This window comes from Chrysemys picta, chromosome 12, assembly GCF_011386835.1.
Source record: "Chrysemys picta bellii isolate R12L10 chromosome 12, ASM1138683v2, whole genome shotgun sequence".
NCBI classification, from domain to species: Eukaryota; Metazoa; Chordata; order Testudines; family Emydidae; genus Chrysemys; species Chrysemys picta.
Window position 1 is genome coordinate 19963712 of NC_088802.1, and position 23387 is coordinate 19987098.

The following is a 23387-nucleotide window of genomic DNA, read 5'->3' on the forward strand; positions in this document are numbered from 1 at the left end:
CAACTGCCAGTTACAAAATTGTAGACTTCTTCTTTATCATTCCCCGGCTGGTGATGGTCGTTCAACGCTCGCCTGGGTGTGTGTTACCTCCTATGTTGTCACTGGAGAACTAACAGTGGGCGACTCCCAGACTCCTAATATATTTCAATAACAACCATACAGCAAAACTGATAATGACGTATACAATGATGATATACATATTTTGACAGAAGAATGAGTTTCAGCAGATCATGATACCTTACAAGGAATGCTTTGTATGAAATATCAAAACCAAATACAAAAGATGAATATGGGGGTAACAGGGGGCTACTTCGAGGTACAGTGCAACACAGGCTCATTGCTTCAATCACACAAGCAGCTTTCACAATCTCAGGCTATTTTATTATCTCAGAGTCTCTGCATGTTTTTGTGAAAGCCACATTTACTGACTGCTTTGCTCAAGGCTTCCTTGACCTCTCTGTTTCTCAGGCTGTAGATGAGGGGGTTTACCAGGGGAGTTAGGACCGTGAAGCAAAGAGAGAGCACTTTCTTCAGATCTCTGAGTGTATCACCTTTCGGTAGCATGTAGAAAATCATCATGGTTCCATAGAAAATTGTCACCACAGTGAGGTGAGAGGAGCAGGTGGAAAAGGCCTTTTGTCTCCCGGTGGTGGAAGGGATTCTCAGGATGCTGGCAAGGATAAACACGTAGGACATCAGGGTTAGTAGGAATGGAGGCAGGGTGAATACACAGGCTAGTATGAATTGCACCAATATGCTCAGGTGTGTGTCACTGCAGGAGAGTTCCATCACTGGGATGGGATCACAATAGAAATGGTCAATTTCATTCGGGCCACAGAATGTTAACTGTGATAGGAATAAGCCAAAGATTGTAGTAGCCAAACAACCATTTAACCATGACCCAGCAGCCAACTGGAGGCAAAACCTGTTATTCATAAGAGTTGAATAGTGCAGGGGTTTACATATCGCTAAATACCGATCATAAGACATCGCTGCTAGGAGATAGCATTCTGTAGCTGCCAGAGAACCAAAGAAATACAGTTGTGAGAAGCAGCCACTGAAGGAGATGGTTTTGTCCCCAGTCAGGAGACTGACTAGCATCCTGGGCAGGAGGGTGGAGGTGTAGCTGGTCTCCAAGCAGGACAAATTCCCCAGGAAGAAGTACATGGGGTTGTGAAGGTGCTGATCAGCCATAACTAGTGCAATGATTAGCATGTTCCCGGCCACGGTTGCCATGTAGATCACTAGAAACATCAGGAAGAGAAGAATTTGTAGGTCAGGGAGTTCCCCGAATCCCAGGAGGATAAATTCTGTGACAGCCGTTTGGTTTCTCCAGTTTCTGTCTGACATGGGTTGAGTCTAGGAACAATAAAGAAAACTGTGCAATTCAATTGGAAGAACGAAGAGCTGAAAGGTAATCAAGTGTCATGAATTAATTCCATAAATATTCAGAAACTCCCTTCCCTCTCCTGGTCACTACCTGAGGACATGTCACAAAACATGGTTCACAAGCTCCATCTCTGTGAAATGGTGCTAGGAACGTCGACTGGCAGTGCTGTGGGAACATGAGGCTAAAACTGCTAATATTCACCTGAAGAGGTCTGTGTAGCTCAAAAGCTTCTCTCCTCCACCAACAGGAGTTAGTGCAGTATAAGATATTACAACACCACCTTGTCCATCTAATATTCACAAAACACATTCATGCCCCTGTTTGGTGGTCAGGAAGGAAGATGGTGCTCACCTATAACCACAGCACAGCTCAAGCTTGAAGCGATGAGTCTTATTTCTCAGGACTTGGCCACCAGGACGTAGTTTCGTCAGCTAAGGTTCTTGTCTCTCCTCTTTCTGCAGAAACTGGATTTTCTCATTGAAGAGACCTTCAGTTACCTGAAGGAATGAGCAGGTGCATTTGATCTACCTTTGGAAAATGAGCTTCCCCTTCGATTTACAAAGTGTAAATGCTGCCTCATATTTGTATTCAGTCGTCACGCTTTTTAATATGGTCCCACTTCAGTGGTTCTCCCACTTGGTTCATTTTGTGTCTCCAAAGCTGTGTAGCTAACAATGCTCAATGGGACTTGTACAGCGTGACTTCTATAATTGTAACTTTTTTTAAGTCTAATGAACCTATGTGTCAAGTATTTGAGATCATGAACAAACACCAGCTTACATTTTTGGGAGATGCTTATCCAAGGTGATGGCATGTTATATGGGCAGCTATTTTCAGAAATGCCCACTAGATGGCAGCATATATTGAATATTATTAAAGGGGTGGTGTAAGTACATTATATTACCCTTACAACATGCTTTCACTTAGGGAAGAAAAACTAAATGCACAAATACAGAATGGGGGATAACTGGCTTGGCAGCAGCACTGCTGAGAAGTATCTGCAGTTGTGGTGCATCACAAGCTCAACAGGAGTCAGCAATGCAATGCTGTTGCAAAAAAAGGAATTTTAGGTTTCATAAACAGAGGCATAACATGCAAGTCTTGTGAGGTGATAGTACCACTCTGCTCAGCTCTGGTTAGGCTTCAGCTGGAGACTGTGTCCAATTTTGGTCACCAGTGTATAGAAAGGATGTAGAGAAACTGCAGAGGTTCCAAAGGCAAGCAACAAAGATGTTCAAAGGGATGGAAGGCAAGCCATATGAGGGAAGGCTGAAGGAACTTGGTATGTTTACTTTGGAAAAGAAGAGGTTAAGGGGGGACATGATAGCGGTCTTTAAATACTTGAAAGACTGCCATAAAAAAGAAGGAGAAATTTTGTTCTCTCTTGGACAGAGAGCAGGACAAGGCAAAGGGTTCAAATTGCAGCATAGCAGACTTAGAAAATTTTTCCTGAGATTTAATCTAACTGTAAGGACAGTAGGATAATGGAACAGATCGCCTAGGGAAGTCATGGAATCTCCTTCTTTGGAAGTTTTCAAAAGGAGTCTGGACAGCCATCAATCTTGGATGGCCGAGACTCAACAAATCCTCCATCTTGGCAGGGGGTTAGACTAGATGACCCTTGTGGTCCCTTCTAACCCAATGGCTCTATGCTGCCACCTAGTGGCCATTTTACAGTATAACTTTCCCATTATTTTATTGGCTAGTGAAATCTATTGGTCACGAGTCAGTATTTCTGACCGCCCCCCCTTTCATTTCCTCTACTCTGCTGGCATCTAATGTCGATTTCCCAGCATGACAGCCTGTTACACAGCTCTCCTCTAGAACCTTATAAAAGTGAGAGACATTTTCCATGCTCTCTCTCTTCAACCTCCATCTACAAACCACCACCACCAAGCGACTGAATCACTGATCAAAGGCAAGAGCCTGGCTGAAAGGCAACCAGTTAGCCTGTGATGAGAAGCATCTAAGTTGTAAGGGTACTGAGTGTTAAGATTACATTAGAATGTGTTTTGCTTTTATTTCTTTTGGTAACTTCTCTGAAATTTTTGCCTATCACTTAAATCACTTAAAATCTATCTTTTGTAGCCAATAAACTTACTTGTATGTTTATCCTCACCAGTGAGTTTTTCTGAAGCGTTTGGTAAATCTCCTCAGGTAGCAAAGGCTGTGCATGTCCACTTTCCCTTGAAGTAAGTGGTGAATCAATTAATAAATTGGTATTGTTCTGTCCAAGATGGTACATCCCTGAGGTAGAAGGCTGGGAGCTGGTGGGATCCGGTTGGTGTCTTTCTCTGTGAGATTTATGAGTGGCTGTGGGAGCATTCATGCAATCTAACTGGGTGTGGGGCTCCACCTGCTGCTGGACTGAGTGATAACAGCACCTGGAGGGGTTTGCTTCTTGTCACTAGCAGAGCATTGTGACAGAAACCCCAGGCTAGTGTGTTCAGGGGGCAGAGCAGGTCTCACAGTTCCTGGTTGTACCCTGGGAAACCACCCAGACCGTCAAAGTTTCCTATTGGAGGAGAATCCAGTGATGTTGCCTCTTAGTGTAACTCATTTATTTACACTATATACACCAGTCCTGGAACAGAGGTGGCCACAGACAACAAGCTTTGTCTCCCCTCTTTTACGGATCTTTGCCCGTATGCCAGGAGCAGGACTAGTGTGCAAGGACCTTTCCCCCACACAATATTTTCAGCCTAGGACACTAAGGATGAAAGCTGGGTCATCACCAGTGAGTGGGAGCTGGGCAAGGCAGGGTACTTCTCTGCATGACCTCTCTGACAAGAGTCACTGTGCTTCTTTCTAATGCTATTGCATCATGTGTTTACATATTTTTGATGCAACAGCCCACTGGTCTGTATCCTAATAACTATTGCAATAACTTCCCTATAGATCCACTGTCGTTCCTAGTATGTGCCCTATGGGTTGCCTGAGCATTCTGTGTGTTGGATTCTCATTTCTGAGAGGTTCCTGCCTCTCCCAAAGGAACAGAAAATAAATCGTTTGAAATAGGAAAGGGAATGTCCAGCCTTCTCTGTCCTGATGCTACTGGGATTATGCACAGTGACCACTTTTTGGGGCAATCCTGTTTTAAAGTAAACTTCTTAGGTTTTCTGATCTCTTTGATTTGGCCAATGTTCATCCCAAGCATCACTGAGTTCTCAAATCTGTACTTACAAAAGTGCCAGAGAGACTGTAGAGTTGACAGTTTGGAAAGGGTTTTCCATAAATGTGTCCTTTTATAACAGCTCTTTTTGAGCCCCTGCCTGGTGACAGAATGGAACCTGGATATTTGGGGGATGTCTAACTAGTCTCCCCTCTCCCTGGCATTACTGACTGAAGAGATAAGGAGAGAGACGATGTATTCGAAGTCACATCCTAATTGAAATACCTGAGCTGGTGAAAAGCAGCCCTATGTACAGAGTAACTGCACAGGAGTTGTTCTAAGGTAAGTAACCTGTGGGCATGTCATGGTCATTATTAAACTGCAAAGCATCACTGTTTCCAATGTCATGGATTGGATATTTACATGGATATCAGTAATCATAGAATCATAGAATATCAGAGTTGGAAGGGACCTCAAGAGGTCATCTAGTCCAACCCCCTGCTCAAAGCAGGACCAATTCCCAACTAAATCATCCCAGCCAGGGCTTTGTCAAGCCGGGCCTTAAAAACCTCCAAGGAAGGAGACTCCACCACCTCCCTAGGTAACGCATTCCAGTGTTTCACCACCCTCCTAGTGAAATAGTTTTTCCTGATATCCAACCTGGACCTCCCCCACTGCAACTTGAGACCATTGCTCCTTGTTCTGTCGTCTGCCACCACTGAGAACAGCCGAGCTCCATCCTCTTTGGAACCCCCCTTCAGGTAGTTGAAGGCTGCTATCAAATCCCCCCTCATTCTTCTCTTCTGGAGACTAAACAATCCCAGTTTCCTCAGCCTCTCCTCATAAGTCATGTGCTCCAGACCCCTAATCATTTTTGTTGCCCTCCACTGGACTCTTTCCAATTTTTCCACATCCTTCTTGTAGTGTGGGGCCCAAAACTGGACACAGTATTCCAGATGAGGCCTCACCAATGTCGAATAAAGGGGAATGATCACGTCCCTCGATCTGCTGGCAATGCCCCTACTTATACAGCCCAAAATGCCGTTAGCCTTCTTGGCAACAAGAGCACACTGTTGACTCATATCCAGCTTCTCGTCCACTGTGACCCCTAGGTCCTTTTCTGCAGAACTGCTACCTAGCCATTCGGTCCCTAGTCTGTAGCAGTGCATGGGATTCTTCCGTCCTAAGTGCAGGACTCTGCACTTGTCCTTGTTGAACCTCATCAGGTTTTTTTCGGCCCAATCTTCTAATTTGTCTAGGTCCCTCTGTATCCGATCCCTACCCTCTAGTGTATCTACCACGCCTCCTAGTTTAGTGTCATCTGCAAACTTGCTGAGAGTGCAGTCCACACCATCCTCCAGATCATTAATAAAGATATTAAACAAAACCGGCCCCAGGACCGACCCTTGGGGCACTCCGCTTGAAACCGGCTGCCAACTAGACATGGAGCCATTGATCACTACCCGTTGAGCCCGACGATCTAGCCAGCTTTCTATCCACCTTACAGTCCATTCATCCAGCCCATACTTCTTTAACTTGGTGGCAAGAATACTGTGGGAGACCGTATCAAAAGCTTTGCTAAAGTCAAGGAATAACACATCCACTGCTTTCCCCTCATTCACAGAGCCAGTTATCTCATCATAGAAGGCAATTAGGTTAGTCAGGCACGACTTCCCCTTCGTGAATCCATGCTGACTGTTCCTGATCACTTTCCTCTCCTCTAAATGTTTCATAATTGATTCCTTGAGGACCTGCTCCATGATTTTTCCAGGGACTGAGGTGAGGCTGACTGGCCTGTAGTTCCCCGGATCCTCCTTCTTCCCTTTTTTAAAGATGGGCACTACATTAGCCTTTTTCCAGTCATCTGGGACCTCCCCCGATCGCCATGAGTTTTCAAAAATAATGGCTAATGGCTCTGCAATCTCACCCGCCAACTCCTTTAGCACCCTCGGATGCAGCGCATCCGGCCCCATGGACTTGTGCACGTCCAGTTTTTCTAAATAGTCCCGAACCACTTCTTTCTCCACAGAGGGTTGGTCACCTTCTCCCCATGCTGTACTGCCCAGTGCAGCAGTCTGGGAGCTGACCTTGTTCGTGAAGACAGAGGCAAAAAAATCATTGAGTACATTAGCTTTTTCCACATCCTCGGTCACTAGGTTGCCTCCCTCATTCAGTAAGGGGCCCACACTTTCCTTGATTTTCTTCTTGTTGCTAACATACCTGAAGAAACCCTTCTTGTTACTCTTAACAGCTCTTGCTAACTGCAACTCCAAGTGTGATTTGGCCTTCCTGATTTCACTCCTGCACGCCTGAGCAATATTTTTATACTCCTCCCTGGTCATTTGTCCAATCTTCCACTTCTTGTAAGCTTCTTTTTTGCGTTTAAGATCAGCAAGGATTTCACTGTTTAGCCAACCTGGTCGCCTGCCATATTTACTATTCTTTCTACACATCGGGATGGTTTGTTCCTGCAACCTCAGTAAGGATTCTTTAAAATACAGCCAGCTCTCCTGGACCCCTTTGCCCTTCATGTTATTCTCCAAGGGGATCCTGCCCATCTGTTCCCTGAGGGAGTCAAAGTCTGCTTTTCTGAAGTCCAGGGTCCGTATTCTGCTGCTCTCCTTTCTTCCTTGTGTCAGGATCCTGAACTCGACCATCTCATGGTCACTGCCTCCCAGGTTCCCATCCACTTTTGCTTCCCCTACTAGTTCTTCTCTGTTTGTGAGCAGCAGGTCAAGAAAAGCTTTGCCCCTAGTTGGTTCCTCCAGCACTTGCACCAGGAAATTGTCCCCTACACTATCCAAAAATTTCCTGGATTGCCTGTGCACCGCTGTATTGCTCTCCCAGCAGATATCAGGGTGATTAAAGTCTCCCATGAGAACCAGGGCCTGCGATCTAGCAACTTCTGCTAGTTGCCAGAAGAAAGCCTCGTCCACCTCATCCCCCTGGTCTGGTGGTCTATAGCAGACTCCAACCACGACATCACCCTTGTTGCTCACACTTCTCAACTTTATCCAGAGACTCTCAGGTTTTTCTGCAGTTTCATACCGGAGCTCTGAGCAGTCATACTCCTCTCTTACATACAACGCAACTCCCCCACCTTTTCTGCCCTGCCTGTCCTTCCTGAACAGAGATATCATAATTAATGACAACCGACATTCTGGAAGGGATATTAAACCTCATGCTTCAGGGCTTGACCCAATCTCTAAGTATCAGAGACCAAAGTGAGAGCTATATGGGGAGCAGATTATTCCACCTTTACCTCCTATGGGATTCTTCCATATTCCTCTTAAACATCTGGTTATGGCCTCTGTGAGACAGGATATTAGTCTAGATGGACCTAGTGTCTGATCCAGTCTGGCAATTCCTATGAAAAGAGAATAGTTAAGTCTGGGGTCATTCTGCTCAAAGCACAGACCAGTATCTGAGTTCTGGAATACTTGAATTAGATACTAGTTGAAGAGGGCACATTTGACAGGATCTATTTCCATCCACTAGAGGGCAGTCCCCCCCCCCCCACACACACACATTTCCTTAAATTATTTTTATATTGTCTCCATACACCTGCTTTCCAGAAGTTGATATACAAGCATGAAGTTCTCATTTTTGTAACCCAAGTTTTCTCGTAAAATTATTGTTTCAGCTTTTCAGCAACAAACCACTTGATTTATTTATTATTAATTTGCTTGCAAAATAGATTGGGAAAACATTATTCTCAAACCATTTTGGGGTTGGTTTGTTTGTTGTTATGGTGATGGTGTTTGAACTTTTTAATAAGGGTCCCACTTCAACCTATCTTTTATCTGACTAATTTTGTGTCTCCAAATCTTTGTTGCAAACGTTGCCCAATGTGACGTATTGGTGTAACCCTTCTGCCGGTTGGAGTCGGCAGCAACAGGGGCTGGGTTAAATATCTAAGGGTTCCTTTCCAACAATACAACACAAAACTGGATCCAGCCCCAACCCAATAACCTGAGACAATTACGCACTACCCATTGGGCACCTCTAGTGGCAACAGTTTCCCTCTCACAAGCAGAGAGTCTGAGAGCGGAAAAGAAAGTTTTAATAAAAAGGGGGAAAGTAACCCGGCATTAAATTGGGAAAACGCTGTAAGCAGGATTCATAACATAAAATCATGAGCAAAACACCCAACCCAAAGTACGTTGGGCAGTGTCCTTGTGCCTCAGGTTCTTAAGTCCAGCAACCAAAAGTTCCTTTAGCGTGTCCCTCTCTTCACCACAACCCACTCACAGTTATTGTCCTTGGTCAGTAAAGACCCAGAGTTCAGAAATGCATCTGCATGAGTTCACCTCCCACATGGGGGAGTTGGGGAGAAAAAAGCACCTTGCTCGCTCCGCTGCCCAGGTTCTTGCCCTGACATCTGCCGCTCCACCGGCTACTCCCTGTGCCCTCTGGAGTGGTTTGAGGGCCCACAACTTAACACAGCTCTCTGTGATTTCAGCTGTTAGTGGGCAAGCCCAACTACTAGTGCAGGCTGGGCAGTCTCTGGCTTTAGAGACAGTGCTGCAAAACAGGTCTAATGCTTAGAGCTGGTAATTAGTGATTTCAATTCTGTTGTTTTGCAACAAGACTTTCAAGTGAGTCTTACTAAACTCTATTATTAAACAGTGGAGAAAAAAAGGCCACACCACAAACTACCTGTCCCCGCCCTCTCTGAATTCCACTCAGCTTTGGCACCCCTGTCTTCTGCTTACCGAATGCAGTTTAGCTGAGGGTGAGTCCCTCCATCGGGGTATGCCAAATACAGTTCTGCTACTTTTGATCCCTGCATAAGGATACACAACTCTTTATTACCCCTGCTCCTATAACAAAGTGACTTGTTTTCCAACACCACGAAAAGTCATTATTTGGGCAAAGCATTTCCATCATACATAGGCAGAATGGGCATGTCTATGCAAACAAGGTCAGTTCCTGAAGTCTTCTTCCCCAGTTCATCACTAGAGGTCAGGGGAGAATTCATGCAGACCTTGCTTACAATTATAAAAGGGAAAAAAATCCCACAGTGGAAAATACTTCACATAATGATGAAACTCTAGGTGATGGCCTGTTAATAAGAATAATAAATAATATTAAGCCTATATCTGCTGCCACTTACTGGACATTTCAGAAAATAGATGCCCATTTCTCCTGCTTTGAATGTGCTGCCACCTTGCAGCTTCTCTGACCTTTCCTTTTCACATTACAGGACTTAGCCAGTATATTTCAGAATTGGATAAATATGACGGACCTTTCCTCATTTCTTTCAATCTGCTGCCCCTAGGGTCGATTACACAGCATGACAGTCTATTGCTCTGTTCTTACCCTCTGCTCTCTTCTGGAGTTAACTACAGTGGATGTTGTAGCTGCCTTTTTCCATCCTTGATGCTCTTGTGTCCCCATTGGTCATTGTTCCACCATGGTACACTTTTCCTATCTTTAGGTAGTATTGGTAACCTAGGACTATCTAGGCTGTCTGTCTCTGATTCCCTTATTAATACGGCTTCAGAATTCCTCAATATCTTCATTTCTACATTGCTCACTCACATTCCTCACTTTGATGTCTAAAGATATTTCCAGTTCATTACATAGCATAGAGGTTGTCCTAACTATAAAAGGAAGGGTGACAGCTGTCCTGTGTACAGTACTATAAAATCCCTCCTGGCCAGAGACTCCAAAATCCTTTTTCCTGTAAAGGGTTAAGAAGCTCAGGTAACCTGGCTGGCATCTGACCAAAGGACCAATAAGGTGACAAGATACTTTCAAATCTTGGGGGGGGGGGAAGGCTTTTGTTTGTGTTCTTTGTTTGGGAGTGCGTTCACTCTCGGGACTGAGAGGGACCAGACATCAATCCAGGTTCTCCACATCTTTCTAAACAAGTCTCTCCTATTTCAAACTTGTAAGTAAATAGCCAGGCAAGGCGTGTTAGTTTTCCTTTGTTTTCTCAACTTGTAAATGTACCTTCCACAAGTGTTTATCTTTATTTGCTATACTTTGAACCTAAGACTAGAGGGGAGTCCTCTGAGCTCTTTAAGTTTGATTACCCTGTAAGGTTAATTTACATACTGATTTTACAGAGATGATTTTTACCTTTTTCTTTAATTAAAAGCCTTCTTTTTAAGAACCTGATTGATTTTTCCTTGTTTTTAGATCCAAGGGGGTTGGATCTGTATTCACCAGGGATTTGGTGAAAGGTTTCTCAAGGCTTCCCAGGGAGGGAATCCATTAGAGATGGTGGCAGCGGACCAGAGCTAAGCTGGTAGTTAAGCTTAGAAGTCTTCATGCAGGCCCCCACATTTTGTACCCTAAAGTTCAAAGTGGGAATACAGCCCTAACAGAGTTCTATTGATCTACAAAATTCTTTCCTCGCCATTTACACTGATGCCATCTTATCTGTATTATACTGTTTTACCTCTGTCCACTTCCCTTTGCTGGTCATTTGGCAACATAAGTTCTCCTTTCATGACTTCCACTTTGACTGCTATCCACTGGGTAGCACCACTGCCCCTTTCCCATATCTCTACCCTCTAGTTACCCTAGAGAGCATAATCGCATCTTTCCTCATTTCTTACCTACTGCTAGGTGTGTGCTGTTCCAAGTTAGAGACACTGGGAACAAAACTGTACAACAGCATGATTGCAGCATTAGTGGCTACAAAAGCACATACAATAGCAGTGGCTCTCAAAGGTATATCAGGTGTTTCCCATCCATGCAGTGCATTTCTGTTGCTGTGGGGTCTGTTTCCATTGGAAATGCATAGATTGAAACTGTATTAGAGCGAGCCTGAGACTGTGCAGAGCTGAGACAACAGAACACACACAGACACACACACAGCTGAAAAACATTTGATGACAGAAGCTACCGTGACAGAATCCCAGTGACTGTTGAAGCTGAGATTCTCAGAGGCATCTAAGAGATTTAAGCATCCAACTCCCATTTCAAAGGGAATTGGGTGCCTAATTCTGTTAGGTCCCTTGGAAAATGGTTTCTGCAGGGCTCAAGTCCTACCATTCTCACTGGTGCCCAGCTCCCCTGCCCCTGGCCAAGCCCTGACGTGTTCCCAGTGATTGAGCCAGCACTGCCATTTTGATATCACAGGCGTTCTGCCCATTGGTAAGTTGTAGCCGCTTCCTCTCGCCATAGGTTGCCTCACGCCCCGAGGGGAGGGCCCTCCATGGAGCAGAGCTGTCTAAGGCACCCGGGCTATCTGCAATGACTGCATTTCCCGAAAGGCTCGTTCTCAGGACACAGTGTCCAATCAGTTTTAGGGACACTCATTGTAACAGGTCCCCTCCCTTTGAAATGTTCTGTGCAGCTGGCAGCAGCAAAGTAGCTTCTGCCCTGCAGGGTCACATGCCGAATCCCTCCTCGGTGCCCGTTTGACAGACGTGACCCCAGGAATGGCCTCAGTTCTACCTGTGCCTTGGCAAACCCCCACCTGGGTCTGGACAGTCCCAGTGTCCCTGGCTTGTGAGTCTACCTCTTTGTTTGCCCAACCTCCCTGCCTCCAAGGGCCCTGGGAGCCTGGGGCTGTTGCTTTGCTGGAGCTGGTCACAGCCAGGTTTAGCTCAGATAAGAGCTATAAAGCTATTCCTGGTGAAGTGTCTAAAGGTCATTGATTGGGCCTGGCTCTTCACATCCGGCCTCTGTGAGTGTAATGAAGGTGGTTGGTTTGCAGGGGTGTATGGTGGGGATGGAATTAGGCGCAATTTCAGAGGTAGCAGATTTCCCAGGCTTACGTCCCCACATAGGCTACAGCAGAAATTAGTATTTTTATTACCAACCATTTATTTTGATAAAAAATGGATTTTTAAGTAATTTAAAAAAAATGGTTAAAATTGTCTGCACTCTTCCTGGTGCCCGGTTGAAAGCTCCATGATGGGAGCATGGTTTTGGCCACCTCCCTCCCTGGTCCTTCCACTTAGATGGACAACCCTGAGTGCTGAGATTTTCAATGGGAGTTTTCAACTTAATTTTAATGGGGCTGTGTGACAGGACCCCGGGGTACAACCTGGAGCTGTGGAACTGCTGTGCCCCCTTATCTCCCCAGACTGGGCTGTTTCTCCTGATGCTTTAATAGTGAGAAGCAGCAATCTCCACCTCCCTCCCCCAGTTACTGTTATCACTCGGTCACCAGCATACACAGACACACTCAACTGAGTTCCATGAATGCTTTCCAAGCCACTCATGAACTATACGGAGGGAGACACCAGCAAATCCCCCCAGCCTTGCACCCCAAGGAATGTATCATCTTAAACTGCTTAAGACCGTCTCTTGAACAATGCAAGCTCATTAATTAGTTCGCCACTTCATCAAAGGATAGTGGACATGCACCAGCCCTTGTAATCTGAGCAGATTCCCCAAGCAATGTAAACAAACTCACTGGTTAAGATTAAACATTAAAATAAGTTTATTAACTATGGAAAGATAGTTACCTAACAGATATAATCACTTAAAATCTATCTTTGAACTTTATGCCTAAGAAAAAAAATACAAACGCATTCTAAATCCTAAACTTTATGAGATTCAGTAAGATCTGAATCAAACAGCTTTTCTCACCCCACTGGATGTTGCGGGAAGATTACAGTTCTTAATAAACAGGGTGAATCCCCTTCTCAGCCCAACCTCCCCAGTTCAAAGTCTTTGTGTTCCCAGTGTCCTTGTTGTCTCCAGAATAGGTGGGGGAGGAGAGAGGTGGTCTCATGATGCCCCTGTCTCTTATTTTATACTGTCAATTCATATCCCTGGAAAAATACTGGCCCAGACATGTCCTGGTGGGCCTTGCTGAGTCACAAAGTTCAGCAATTCCCATTGTGTGGTGCTTGCACAACTGTCTCTTACAGAATTGTGAATTTCTTGTTTACAATACCCTTGCTGGTCAATGGTTGGTGATATTCGTTTAACACCAGCCTGGGTATGGGCGACTCCCAAACTCCCAAAATATTTTGACAGGTTTCAGAGTAGCAGCCGTGTTAGTCTGTATCCGCAAAAAGAAGAACAGGAGTACTTGTGGCACCTTAGAGACTAACTTCGGATGCATCCGAAGAAGTGGGCTGTAGTCCACGAAAGCTTATGCTCTAATAAATTTGTTAGTCTCTAAGGTGCCACAAGTACTCCTGTTCTTCTTTTTGCAAAATATTTTGGTAACAACCATATAACAAAATCTGATAATGACATATACAATAATGATATAGATATTTTGACAGAAGAATGAGTTTCAGGAGATCATGACCTTACATATGATACCTTACAAGGCATGTTTTTTATGAAATATCACAACCATATAGATACAAAAGATGAATATGGAGGTTACAGGGGACTACTTTGAGGTACAGTGCATCGCAGACTGATTGCTTCAATCACACAGGCAGCTTTCAAAATCTCAGGCTATTTTATTATCTCAGAGACTCTGCAAGTTTTTGTGAAAGCCGCATTTACTGACTGCTTTGCTTAAGGCTTCCTTGACCTCTCTGTTTCTCAGGCTGTAGATGAGGGGGTTTACCAGGGGAGTTAGGACCGTGAAGCAAAGAGAGAGCACTTTCTTCAGATCTCTGAGTGTATCACTTTTCGGTAGCATATAGAAAATCATTATGGTTCCATAGAAAATTGTCACCACAGTGAGGTGAGAGGAGCAGGTGGAAAAGGCCTTTTGTCTCCCGGTGGTGGAAGGGATTCTCAGGATGCTGGCAAGGATAAACACATAGGACGTCAGGGTTAGTAGGAATGGAGGCAGGGTGAATAAACCGGCTATTATCAAATCCACCAATATGCTCAGGTGTGTGTCACTGCAGGAGAGTTCCATCAGTGGCATGGGATCACAATAGAAATGGTCAATTTCATTCGGACCACAGAATGTTAACTGTGATAGGAATAAGCCAAAGATTGTAGTAGCCAAACAACCATTTAACCATGACCCAGCAGCCAACTGGAGGCAAAACCTGTTATTCATAAGAGTTGAATAGTGCAGGGGTTTACATATCGCTAAATACCGATCATAAGACATCGCTGCTAGGAGATAGCATTCCGTACCAGACAGAGAAGCAAAGAAATACAGTTGTGAGAAGCAGCCACTGAAGGAGATGGTTTGAGATTGTGATTAAACAGCAGCTTACATTTTTGGAAGATGACTGTCCAAGATGATGGCCTCTTATAATATACTTGCAGCACCCCATTATTAATTACAGGTTTCAGAGTAGCAGCCGTGTTAGTCTGTATCCGCAAAAAGAACAGGAGTACTTGTGGCACCTTAGAGACTAACAAATTTATTAGAGCATAAGCTTTCGTGGGCTACAGCCCACTTCTTCGGATGCATATAGAGTGAAACATAGTGTGAGAATCTATCTCCCCTTGTAAGTATTCTGACACTTCTTATCAAACTGTCTGTACTGAGCTATCTTGATTATCACTTCAAAAGTTTTTTTCTCTTACTTAATTGGCCTCTCAGAGTTGGTAAGACAACTCCCACCCGTTCATGATCTCTGTATGTGTGTATATATATCTCCTCAATATATGTTTCACTCTATATGCATCCGAAGAAGTAGGCTGTAGCCCACGAAAGCTTATGCTCTAATAAATTTGATAGTCTCTAAGGTGCCACAAGTACTTCTGTTCTTTTTGCCCATTATTAATATTAACTATATGCTGCCATCTAGTGGGCATTTCTGAAAATAGCTGCCCATATATAATCCTTACAACATGCTGCCACCGAATGGCCATTTAACTTTCTGCCCCACCCCCTCCACACACATGATTGAGAAAGGAGGTGGTCTGGAAGCCTACTTTCGCCGTCTCCAACTCAAGGAATATTTTTAACACACCACTGAACAGCACACTGACCCACAGAAACTCTCCTACCAACACACAAGAAGGAGAATTCCGCATGGACTCCTCCTGACGGTCGTAATGACAAACTGGACTTCTACATAGAGTGCTTCCGCAGATGTGCACAGGCTGAAATTGTGAACAAACAACATCACTTACCTCATAACCTCAGCCGTACAGAACACAAGGCCATGCACAGCCTCAGAAACAACTCTGACATTATAATCAAAGGGGCTGACAAAGGAGGTGCTGTAGTCATCATGAACAGGTCGGATTATGAACAGGAGGCTGCCAGGCAACTCTCCAACACCACATTCCACAGGCCACTATGCTCTGATCCCACTGAGGAGTATCAAAGTAACGGCACCATCTACTCAACAAACTCCCTGCTACAGCATGGGAACAAATCTACACAGACACACCCCTAGAGCCCCGAGCAGGAGTATTCTATCTGCTACCCAAGATCCATAAACCTGGAAACCCTGGACACCCCATCATCTCAGACATTGGCACTCTTACAGCAGGATTTTCTCGCTATTTGGACTCTTTCCTCAGACCCTACGCTACCAGCACTCCTAGCTAGCTTTGAGACACCACCGACTTCCTGAGAAAACTACAATGCATTGGTGATCTTCCTGAAAACACCATCCTGGCCACCATGATGTACAAGCTGTCAGGAACAGGGAGTTTCGCAAGGGAGTTCTCCAGGTGAAGGAGGAGCAAATACAGGACCCTTGGGGTAAGTGACTGTCTGTAGTGTGTGTTTGTTTGTGTTTGGGGGTTACTTGCTGTGTGCTGAGCTTGTGTTTGTCATTCTGTTTGGTTGTTTGGTTGTTTGAAGGACCGTGTGCTGTGACTGGCAGTTGGAAGCTGTGAGCTTCAAAGGAAGGTCTGAAGGCTAGAAGCCTCTGGTAAATGGCTGAGCCTTAATCAGTGGGCGGGGCATTCACCCAGGCCAGGGATTTATAAATCAGCGCATAAGCGACCAGGGAGCTTTTGCGACCAGGGGCTGCTAACAGGGAGTTTCGCAAGGGAGTTTGGGAAGGGAGCGGGGGTCCTTTGCCGGTTCTATCTTATACCCTTTATTCCCCTTAAAACCTATAGCCCAAACTACATTCAAAACTTCTTGCTTTAAACAACCCCTTCATTAACTAGGAGACAATGCAGGCAGAAGCCCACCTGCAGAGTGGAGGCTATCCAGTTTATTGCACTGAGTGTAGCATGTATGATTACCTGCCCCGTGGGCGGGTGGCATATGTGTGCATTCGGTGCAAGGAGCTCCTGGCCCTCAGATACCATGTACGGACTCTGGAGGCAAGGGTGGCGGAACTGGAGGAGCTTAGGGAGGCAGAGAGGTATGTTGATGAGGCTTCCTAGGACACTGTAGAATTGTCCCACCTCCGGTCAGACAGCCCCTGCGCTGTTGAGGAGGATGAAAGGCCCCGGGAAGAAGAGCAGTCAACGGGAGCAGAGGGAAACCTTCCCTTAGTTGGGACCCTCCTTCCAGATGGTGCTGGGGTTGCCTCTCGCACTGAGGTTACCTCTCCGGGGGAGGGAACTCCAGTTGCTAGGAAAAGGCAGGTATTAGTATTGGGAGATTCGATCATTAGAAATGTAGATAGCTGGGTTTGTGATGACCGGGAGAACCATATGGTGACTTGCCTGCCTGGTGCGAAGGTTGCGGATCTCTCAAGGCATCTAGACAGACTTATGTGTAGTGCTGGGGAGGAGCCGGTGGTCGTGGTACATGTAGGTACCAATGACATAGGGAAGGGTAGCAGAGATGTCCTGGAGGCCAAATTTAGGCTGCTAGGGAAGAGACTGAAATCCAGGATCTCTATGGTGGCATTCTCAGAAATGCCCTCAGTTCCACACGCAGGGCCAGGTAGGCAGGCAGAGCTTCAGAGTCTCAATGCGTGGATGAGACAATGGTGTAGAGAGGAGGGGTTTACATTCATTAGGAACTGGGGAAACTTCTGGAATGGGGGGAGCCTGTACAGGAAGGATGGGCCCCACCTAAACCAAAGTGGAACCCAACTGCTGGCACTAAACATTGAAAAGGTTGTAGAGCAGTTTTTAAACTAGGAGATTGGGGAAAGCCGACTGCTGCAGAGGAGCATGTGGATCGGACAGAGACTTCTCTTAGGGGAGAATCTAATGATAGAGAATCTCCAGGTTATAATCAGGAGCAGAGGATGGAAGAGGATAAAGTAGGGGCCAGATCAGATGATAAACATTCACATAAAAAAGAATCTGATACATCAGAAAAGGGCAGACAAATAAACAGTGACAAGTTTTTAAAGTGCTTGTACACAAATTCTAGAAGTCTAAATAATAAGATGGGTGAACTAGAGTGTCTTGTGATAAAGGAGGATATTGATATAATAGACATCACAGAAACCTGGTGGACTGAGAGCAATCAATGGGACACAATCATTCCGGGGTACAAAATATATTGGAAGGACAGAACAGGTCGTGCGGGGGGGGGGGGGGGGGGGGAGAGGAGGGAGTGGCACTATATGTGAAAGAAAATGTACAATCAAATGAAGTAAAAATCTTAAGCAAATCCGCATGTTCCATAGAATCTCTATGGATAGAAATTTCATGCTCTAATAAAAATATAACATTAAGGATCTATTATCGACCACCTGACCAGGACGGTGATAGTGATGATGAAATGCTCAGGGAAATAAGAGAGGCTATCAAAATTAAGAACTCAATAATAGTGGGGGATTTCAATTATCCCCATATTGACTGGGAACATTTCACTTCAGGACGAAATGCAGAAATAAAATTTCTCGATACTTTAAATGACTGCTTCATGGAGCAGCTGGTACGGGAACCCACAAGGGGAGAGGCAACTCTAGATTTAGTCCTGAGGAGCTGGTCCAAGAGGTAACTATAGCAGGACCGCTTGGAAATAGTGACCATAATACAATAGCGTTCAACATCCCTGTGGTGGGAAGACCATCTCAACAGCCCAACACTGTGGCATTTAATTTCAAAAGGGGGAACTATGCAAAAATGAGGGGGTTAGTTAAACAGAAGTTAAAAGGTACAGTGACTAAAGTGAAATCCCTGCAAGCTGCAGGGGCGCTTTTTAAAGACACCATAATAGAGGCCTAACTTCAATGTATACCCCAAATTAAGAAACACAGTAAAAGAACTAAAAAAGAGCCACCGTGGCTTAACAACCATGTAAAAGAAGCAGTGAGAGATAAAAAGACTTCCTTTAAAAAGTGGAAGTCAAATCCTAGTGAGGCAAATAGAAAGGAGCATGAACGCTGCCAAATTAAGTGCAAGAATGTAATAAGAAAAACCAAAGAGGAGTCTGAAAAACGGCTAGCCAAAAACTCCAAAGGTAATAACAAAATGTTTTTAAAGTACATCAGAAGCAGGAAGCCTGCTAAACAACCAGTGGGCCCCTTGATGATCAAGATACAAAAGGAGCGCTTAAAGACGATAAAGTCATTGCGGAGAAACTAAATGGATTCTTTGCTTCAGTCTTCACGGCTGAGGATGTTAGGGAGATTCCCAAACCTGAGCTGGCTTTTGTAGGTGACAAATCTGAGGAACTGTCACGGATTGAAGTGTCACGAGAGGAGGTTTTGGAATTAATTGATAAACTTAACATTAACAAGTCACCGGGACCAGATGGCATTCACCCAAGAGTTCTGAAAGAACTCAAATGTGAAGTTGCGGAACTGTTAACTAAGGTTTGTAACCTGTCCTTTAAATCGGCTTCTGTACCCAATGACTGGAAGTTAGCTAATGTAAGGCCAATATTTAAAAAGGGCTCTAGAGGTGATCCCGGCAATTACAGACCGGTAAGTCTAATGTCTGTACCGGGCAAATTAGTTGAAACAATAGTTAAGAATAAAATTGTCCTACACATAGAAAAAGATAAACTGTTGAGCAATAGTCAACATGGTTTCTGTAAAGGGAAATCGTGTCTTACTAATCTATTAGAATTCTTTGAAGGGGTCAACAAACATGTGGACAAGGGGGATCCAGTGGACATAGTGTACTTAGATTTCCAGAAAGCCTTTGACAAGGTCCCTCATCAAACGCTCTTATGTAAATTAAGCTGCCATGGGATAAAAGGGAAGGTCCTTTCATGGACTGAGAACTGGTTAAAAGACAGGGAACAAAGGGTAGGAATTAATGGTAAATTCTCAGAATGGAGAGGGGTAACTAGTGGTGTTCCCCAAGGGACAGTCTTCGGACTGATCCTATTCAACTTATTCATAAATGATCTGGAGAAAGGGGTAAACAGTGAGGTGGCAAAGTTTGCAGATGATACTAAACTGCTAAAGATAGTTAAGTCCAAAGCAGACTGTGAAGAACTTCAAAAAGATCTCACAAAACCAAGTGATTGGGCAACAAAATGGCAAATGAAATTTAATGTGGATAAATGTAAAGTAATGCACATTGGAAAAAATAACCCCAACTATACATACAATATGATGGGGGCTAATTTAGCTACAAGTCAGGAAAAAGATCTTGGAATCATCGTGGATAGTTCTCTGAAAATGTCCACGCAGCGTGCAGAGGCGGTCAAAAAAGCAAACAGGATGTTAGGAATCATTAAAAAGGGGATAGAGAATAAGACTGAGAATATATTATTACCCTTATATAAATCAATGGTACACCCTCATCTCGAATGCTGCATACAGATGTGGTCTCCTCATCTCAAAAAAGATATACTGGCACCAGAAAAGGTTCAGAAAAGGGCAAATAATATGATTAAGGGTTTGGAACGGGTCCCATATGAGGAGAGATTGAAGAGGCTAGGACTCTTCAGCTTGGAAAAGAGGAAACTAAGGGGGGATATGATAGAGGTATATAAAATCATGAGTGATGTGGAGAAAGTGGATAAGGAAAAGTTACTTACCTATTCCCATAATACAAGAACTAGGGGACATCAAATGAAATTAATAGGCAGCAGGTTTAAAACAAATAAAAGGAAGTTCTTCTTCACGCAGCGCACAGTCAATTTGTGGAACTCCTTACCTGAGGAGGTTGTGAAGGCTAGGACTATAACAGAGGCTAGGGACACCATTCCTTACCCGTCCTGGCTAATAGCCATTAATGGACTTAACCACCATGAATTTATCCAGTTCTCTTTTAAACTCTGTCTGTCAGAGGGTGGAGATGGATGGCAGGAGAGAGATCACTTGATCATTGCCTGTTAGGTTCACTCCCTCTGGGGAACCTGGCATTGGCCACTGTCGGTAGACAAGATACTGGGCTAGATGGACTTTTGGTCTGACCCGGTACGGCCTTTCTTATGTTCTTATGTTAAGTTCTTAATATACCAGATGGGCCCACAGCACACCTGGTGGATGAGCTTCATAACTTTGTCCTCACACACAACCATTTCAGATTTGGGGACAACTTATACCTTCAAGTCAGTGGCACTGCTGTGGGTACCCACATGGCCGCACAGTATGCCAACATTTTGATGGCTGACTTAAAACACTTCCTCAGCTTTTGTCCCCTAGTGCCCCTCCTCTACTTGTGCTACATTGATGGCATCTTCATCATATGGACCGAAGGGAAGGAGGCCCTTGAAGAATTCCACCTGGAGTTCAACAATTTCCACCCTACCATCAACCTCAGCCTGGACCAGTCCACACAAGAAATCCACTTCCTGGACACTACTGTACAAATAAGTGATAGTCACATAAACACCATCCTATACCGGAAACCTACTTACTGCTATGCTTACCTACATGCAGCTTTCATCCACGACACATCACACGATCTATTGTCTACAGCCAAGTCCTTAAGCTACAATTGTGTTTGTGCCAATCCCTCAGACAGAGACAAACACCTACAAGAGCTTAAAATTACAATACCCACCTGGGGAAGTGAGGAAACAGATTTCCAGAGTGAGATGGGCACCCAGAAGTTACCTACCACAAGACAGGCTCAACAAGGAAAATAAGAGAACACCACTGGCCATCACATACAGCCCCAGCTAAAACCTCTCCAGCACATCATCAACCATCTTCAACCTATCCTGGAAACCCAATCCCTCACTCTCACAGATCTTGGGAGACAGGCCAGTCCTCGCTTACAGACAGCCCCCCAACTTGGAGCAAATACTCACCAGCAACTATACACCACACCACAGGAACACCAACCTGGGAACCAATCCCTGTAGCAAACCTCGTTGCCTACTCTGTCTCCATATCTACTCTAGTGACATCTTCTTAGGACCCAATCACATGATGAGCCACACCATCAGGGGCTCATTAACCTGCACATCTACCAATGTAATATATGCCATTACGTGCCAGCAATGCCCCTCTGCAAAGTTGTCAAGGCTGCTTCCCCACTCTGAATTTTAGGGTACAGATGTGGGGGCCTGCATGAAAACTTCTAAGCTTAACTACCAGCTTAGATCTGATCCGCTGCTGCCACTCTCGATGCTAATTCCCTTCCCTGGGTAGCCTTGAGAGACTCTTCACCAATTCCCTGGTGAATACAGATCCAACCCCCTTGGATCTAAAAACAAGGAAAAGCAATCAGGTTCTTAAAAAGAAGGCTTTTAACTAAAGAAAAAGGGAAAAATCATCTCTGTAAAATCAGGATATAAACTAACTTTACAGGATAATCAAACTTAAAGAGCCCAGAGGACCCCCCTCTAGCCTTAGGTTCAAAGTTACAGCAAACAGAGGTAAACACCCTAGTAAAAGGTACATTTACAAGTTGAGAAAACAAAGATAAACTAACACGCCTTGCCTGGCTGTTTACTTACAAGTTTGAAATATGAGCGACTTGTTCAGAAAGATTTGGAGAACCTGGATTGATGTCTGGTCCCTCTCAGTCCCAAGCGCGAACAACCCCCAAAACAAAGAGCACAAACAAAAGCCTTCCCCAACCCCCCCCCCCAAGATTTGAAAGTATCTTGTCCCCTTATTGGTCCTTTGGGTCAGGTGTCAGCCCGGTTACCTGAGCTTCATAACCCTTTATAGGTAAAAGGATTTTGGAGTCTCTGGCCAGGAGGGATTTTATGGTACTGTACACAGGAGAGCTGTTACCCTTCCCTTTATAGTTATGACACATGTACCTTGGCCAAACAGCTCAGTCTCTACATAAAAGAATAAATGGCTACAGATCAGACATCAGGAATGGTAACATACAAAAACCAGTAGGGGAACACTTTAATCTTCCTGGATATTCAATAAGAGATTTAAAAGTAGCCATCCTGCAACAAAAAAACTTCAAAAACAGACTTCAAAGAGAAATTGCAGAACTACAAATCATTTGCAAATTTAACACCATTAATTTGGGCTTGAACAGGCACTGGGAGTGGCTGGCTCAGTACAAAAGCAATTTTCCCTCTCTGGGTATTGACACTTCCTCATCAATTATTGGGAGTGGACCACATCCACCCTGATTGAATTGGCCTTGTCAACACTGGTTCTGCACTTTTAAGGTAACTCCCTTCTCTTCATGTGCCAGTATGTTCATGCTTGTAGCTATAAATTTCACTCAATGCATCCGAAGAAGTGTTTTTTTTACCCACAAAAGCTTATGTCCAAATAAATCTGTTAGTTTTTAAGGTGCCACTGGACTCCTCATTGTTTTTGTGGATACAAACTAACACGGCTACCCCTCTGACATTTAACAGTATAACTTTCCCATTATTGTGTTGGTTACTGAAATCTGTTGGTCACTAGTCAATATTTCTGACACCCCCTCCCATTCCCTTTACTCTGCTGCCATCTAGTGGTCATTTCCCAGCACAACAGTCGGATTATTCATGGAATAATGGGTTATTCTATTGCTGCCTCTTTCCAGTTCTTGACTCATGTCACCTGCTGGCCATTATTTAGAAAACTGCCCACTTCTGACTCTGCAACATCTGCTACTATCTATAGTTCATTACATACTCAGAGGTCCTTATCTCTTCAGGGTCCTTTCCTCACCACTTATACAGTGTTATACAGCTTCACCTCCCTTTTCTCTTCCCTCGGGTAGTCATTTGGCAACATAATTTCTCCTTTCTTGCCCTTCCGCTTTGGCTGCTATTCATTGGCCATTGGTCAGCAGGGC

The 23387-nt window shown here is 44.5% G+C and overlaps 2 protein-coding genes across 2 annotated transcripts; both read right to left on the minus strand.

The window, feature by feature from the left end:
• Window positions 1-387: 387 nt before the first annotated feature.
• On the minus strand, window positions 388-1350 carry LOC112061076 (olfactory receptor 6N1). The gene has a single exon (XM_024113620.2). The coding sequence runs from the start codon at window positions 1348-1350 to the stop codon at window positions 388-390; it is 963 nt and encodes a 320-aa protein (XP_023969388.1).
• Window positions 1351-13899: 12549 nt separating this feature from the next.
• LOC101949127 (olfactory receptor 8U3-like) lies at window positions 13900-14502 on the minus strand. The gene has a single exon (XM_008177186.2). The coding sequence runs from the start codon at window positions 14500-14502 to the stop codon at window positions 13900-13902; it is 603 nt and encodes a 200-aa protein (XP_008175408.2).
• Between the last annotated feature and the right edge of the window lie 8885 nt (window positions 14503-23387).

Coding starts and splice junctions, on each gene's coding strand:
- LOC112061076 (XM_024113620.2), bottom strand. CDS start 1,350: ATGTCAGACAGAAACTGGAGAAACCAAACGGCTGTCACAGAATTTATC.
- LOC101949127 (XM_008177186.2), bottom strand. CDS start 14,502: ATGTCTTATGATCGGTATTTAGCGATATGTAAACCCCTGCACTATTCA.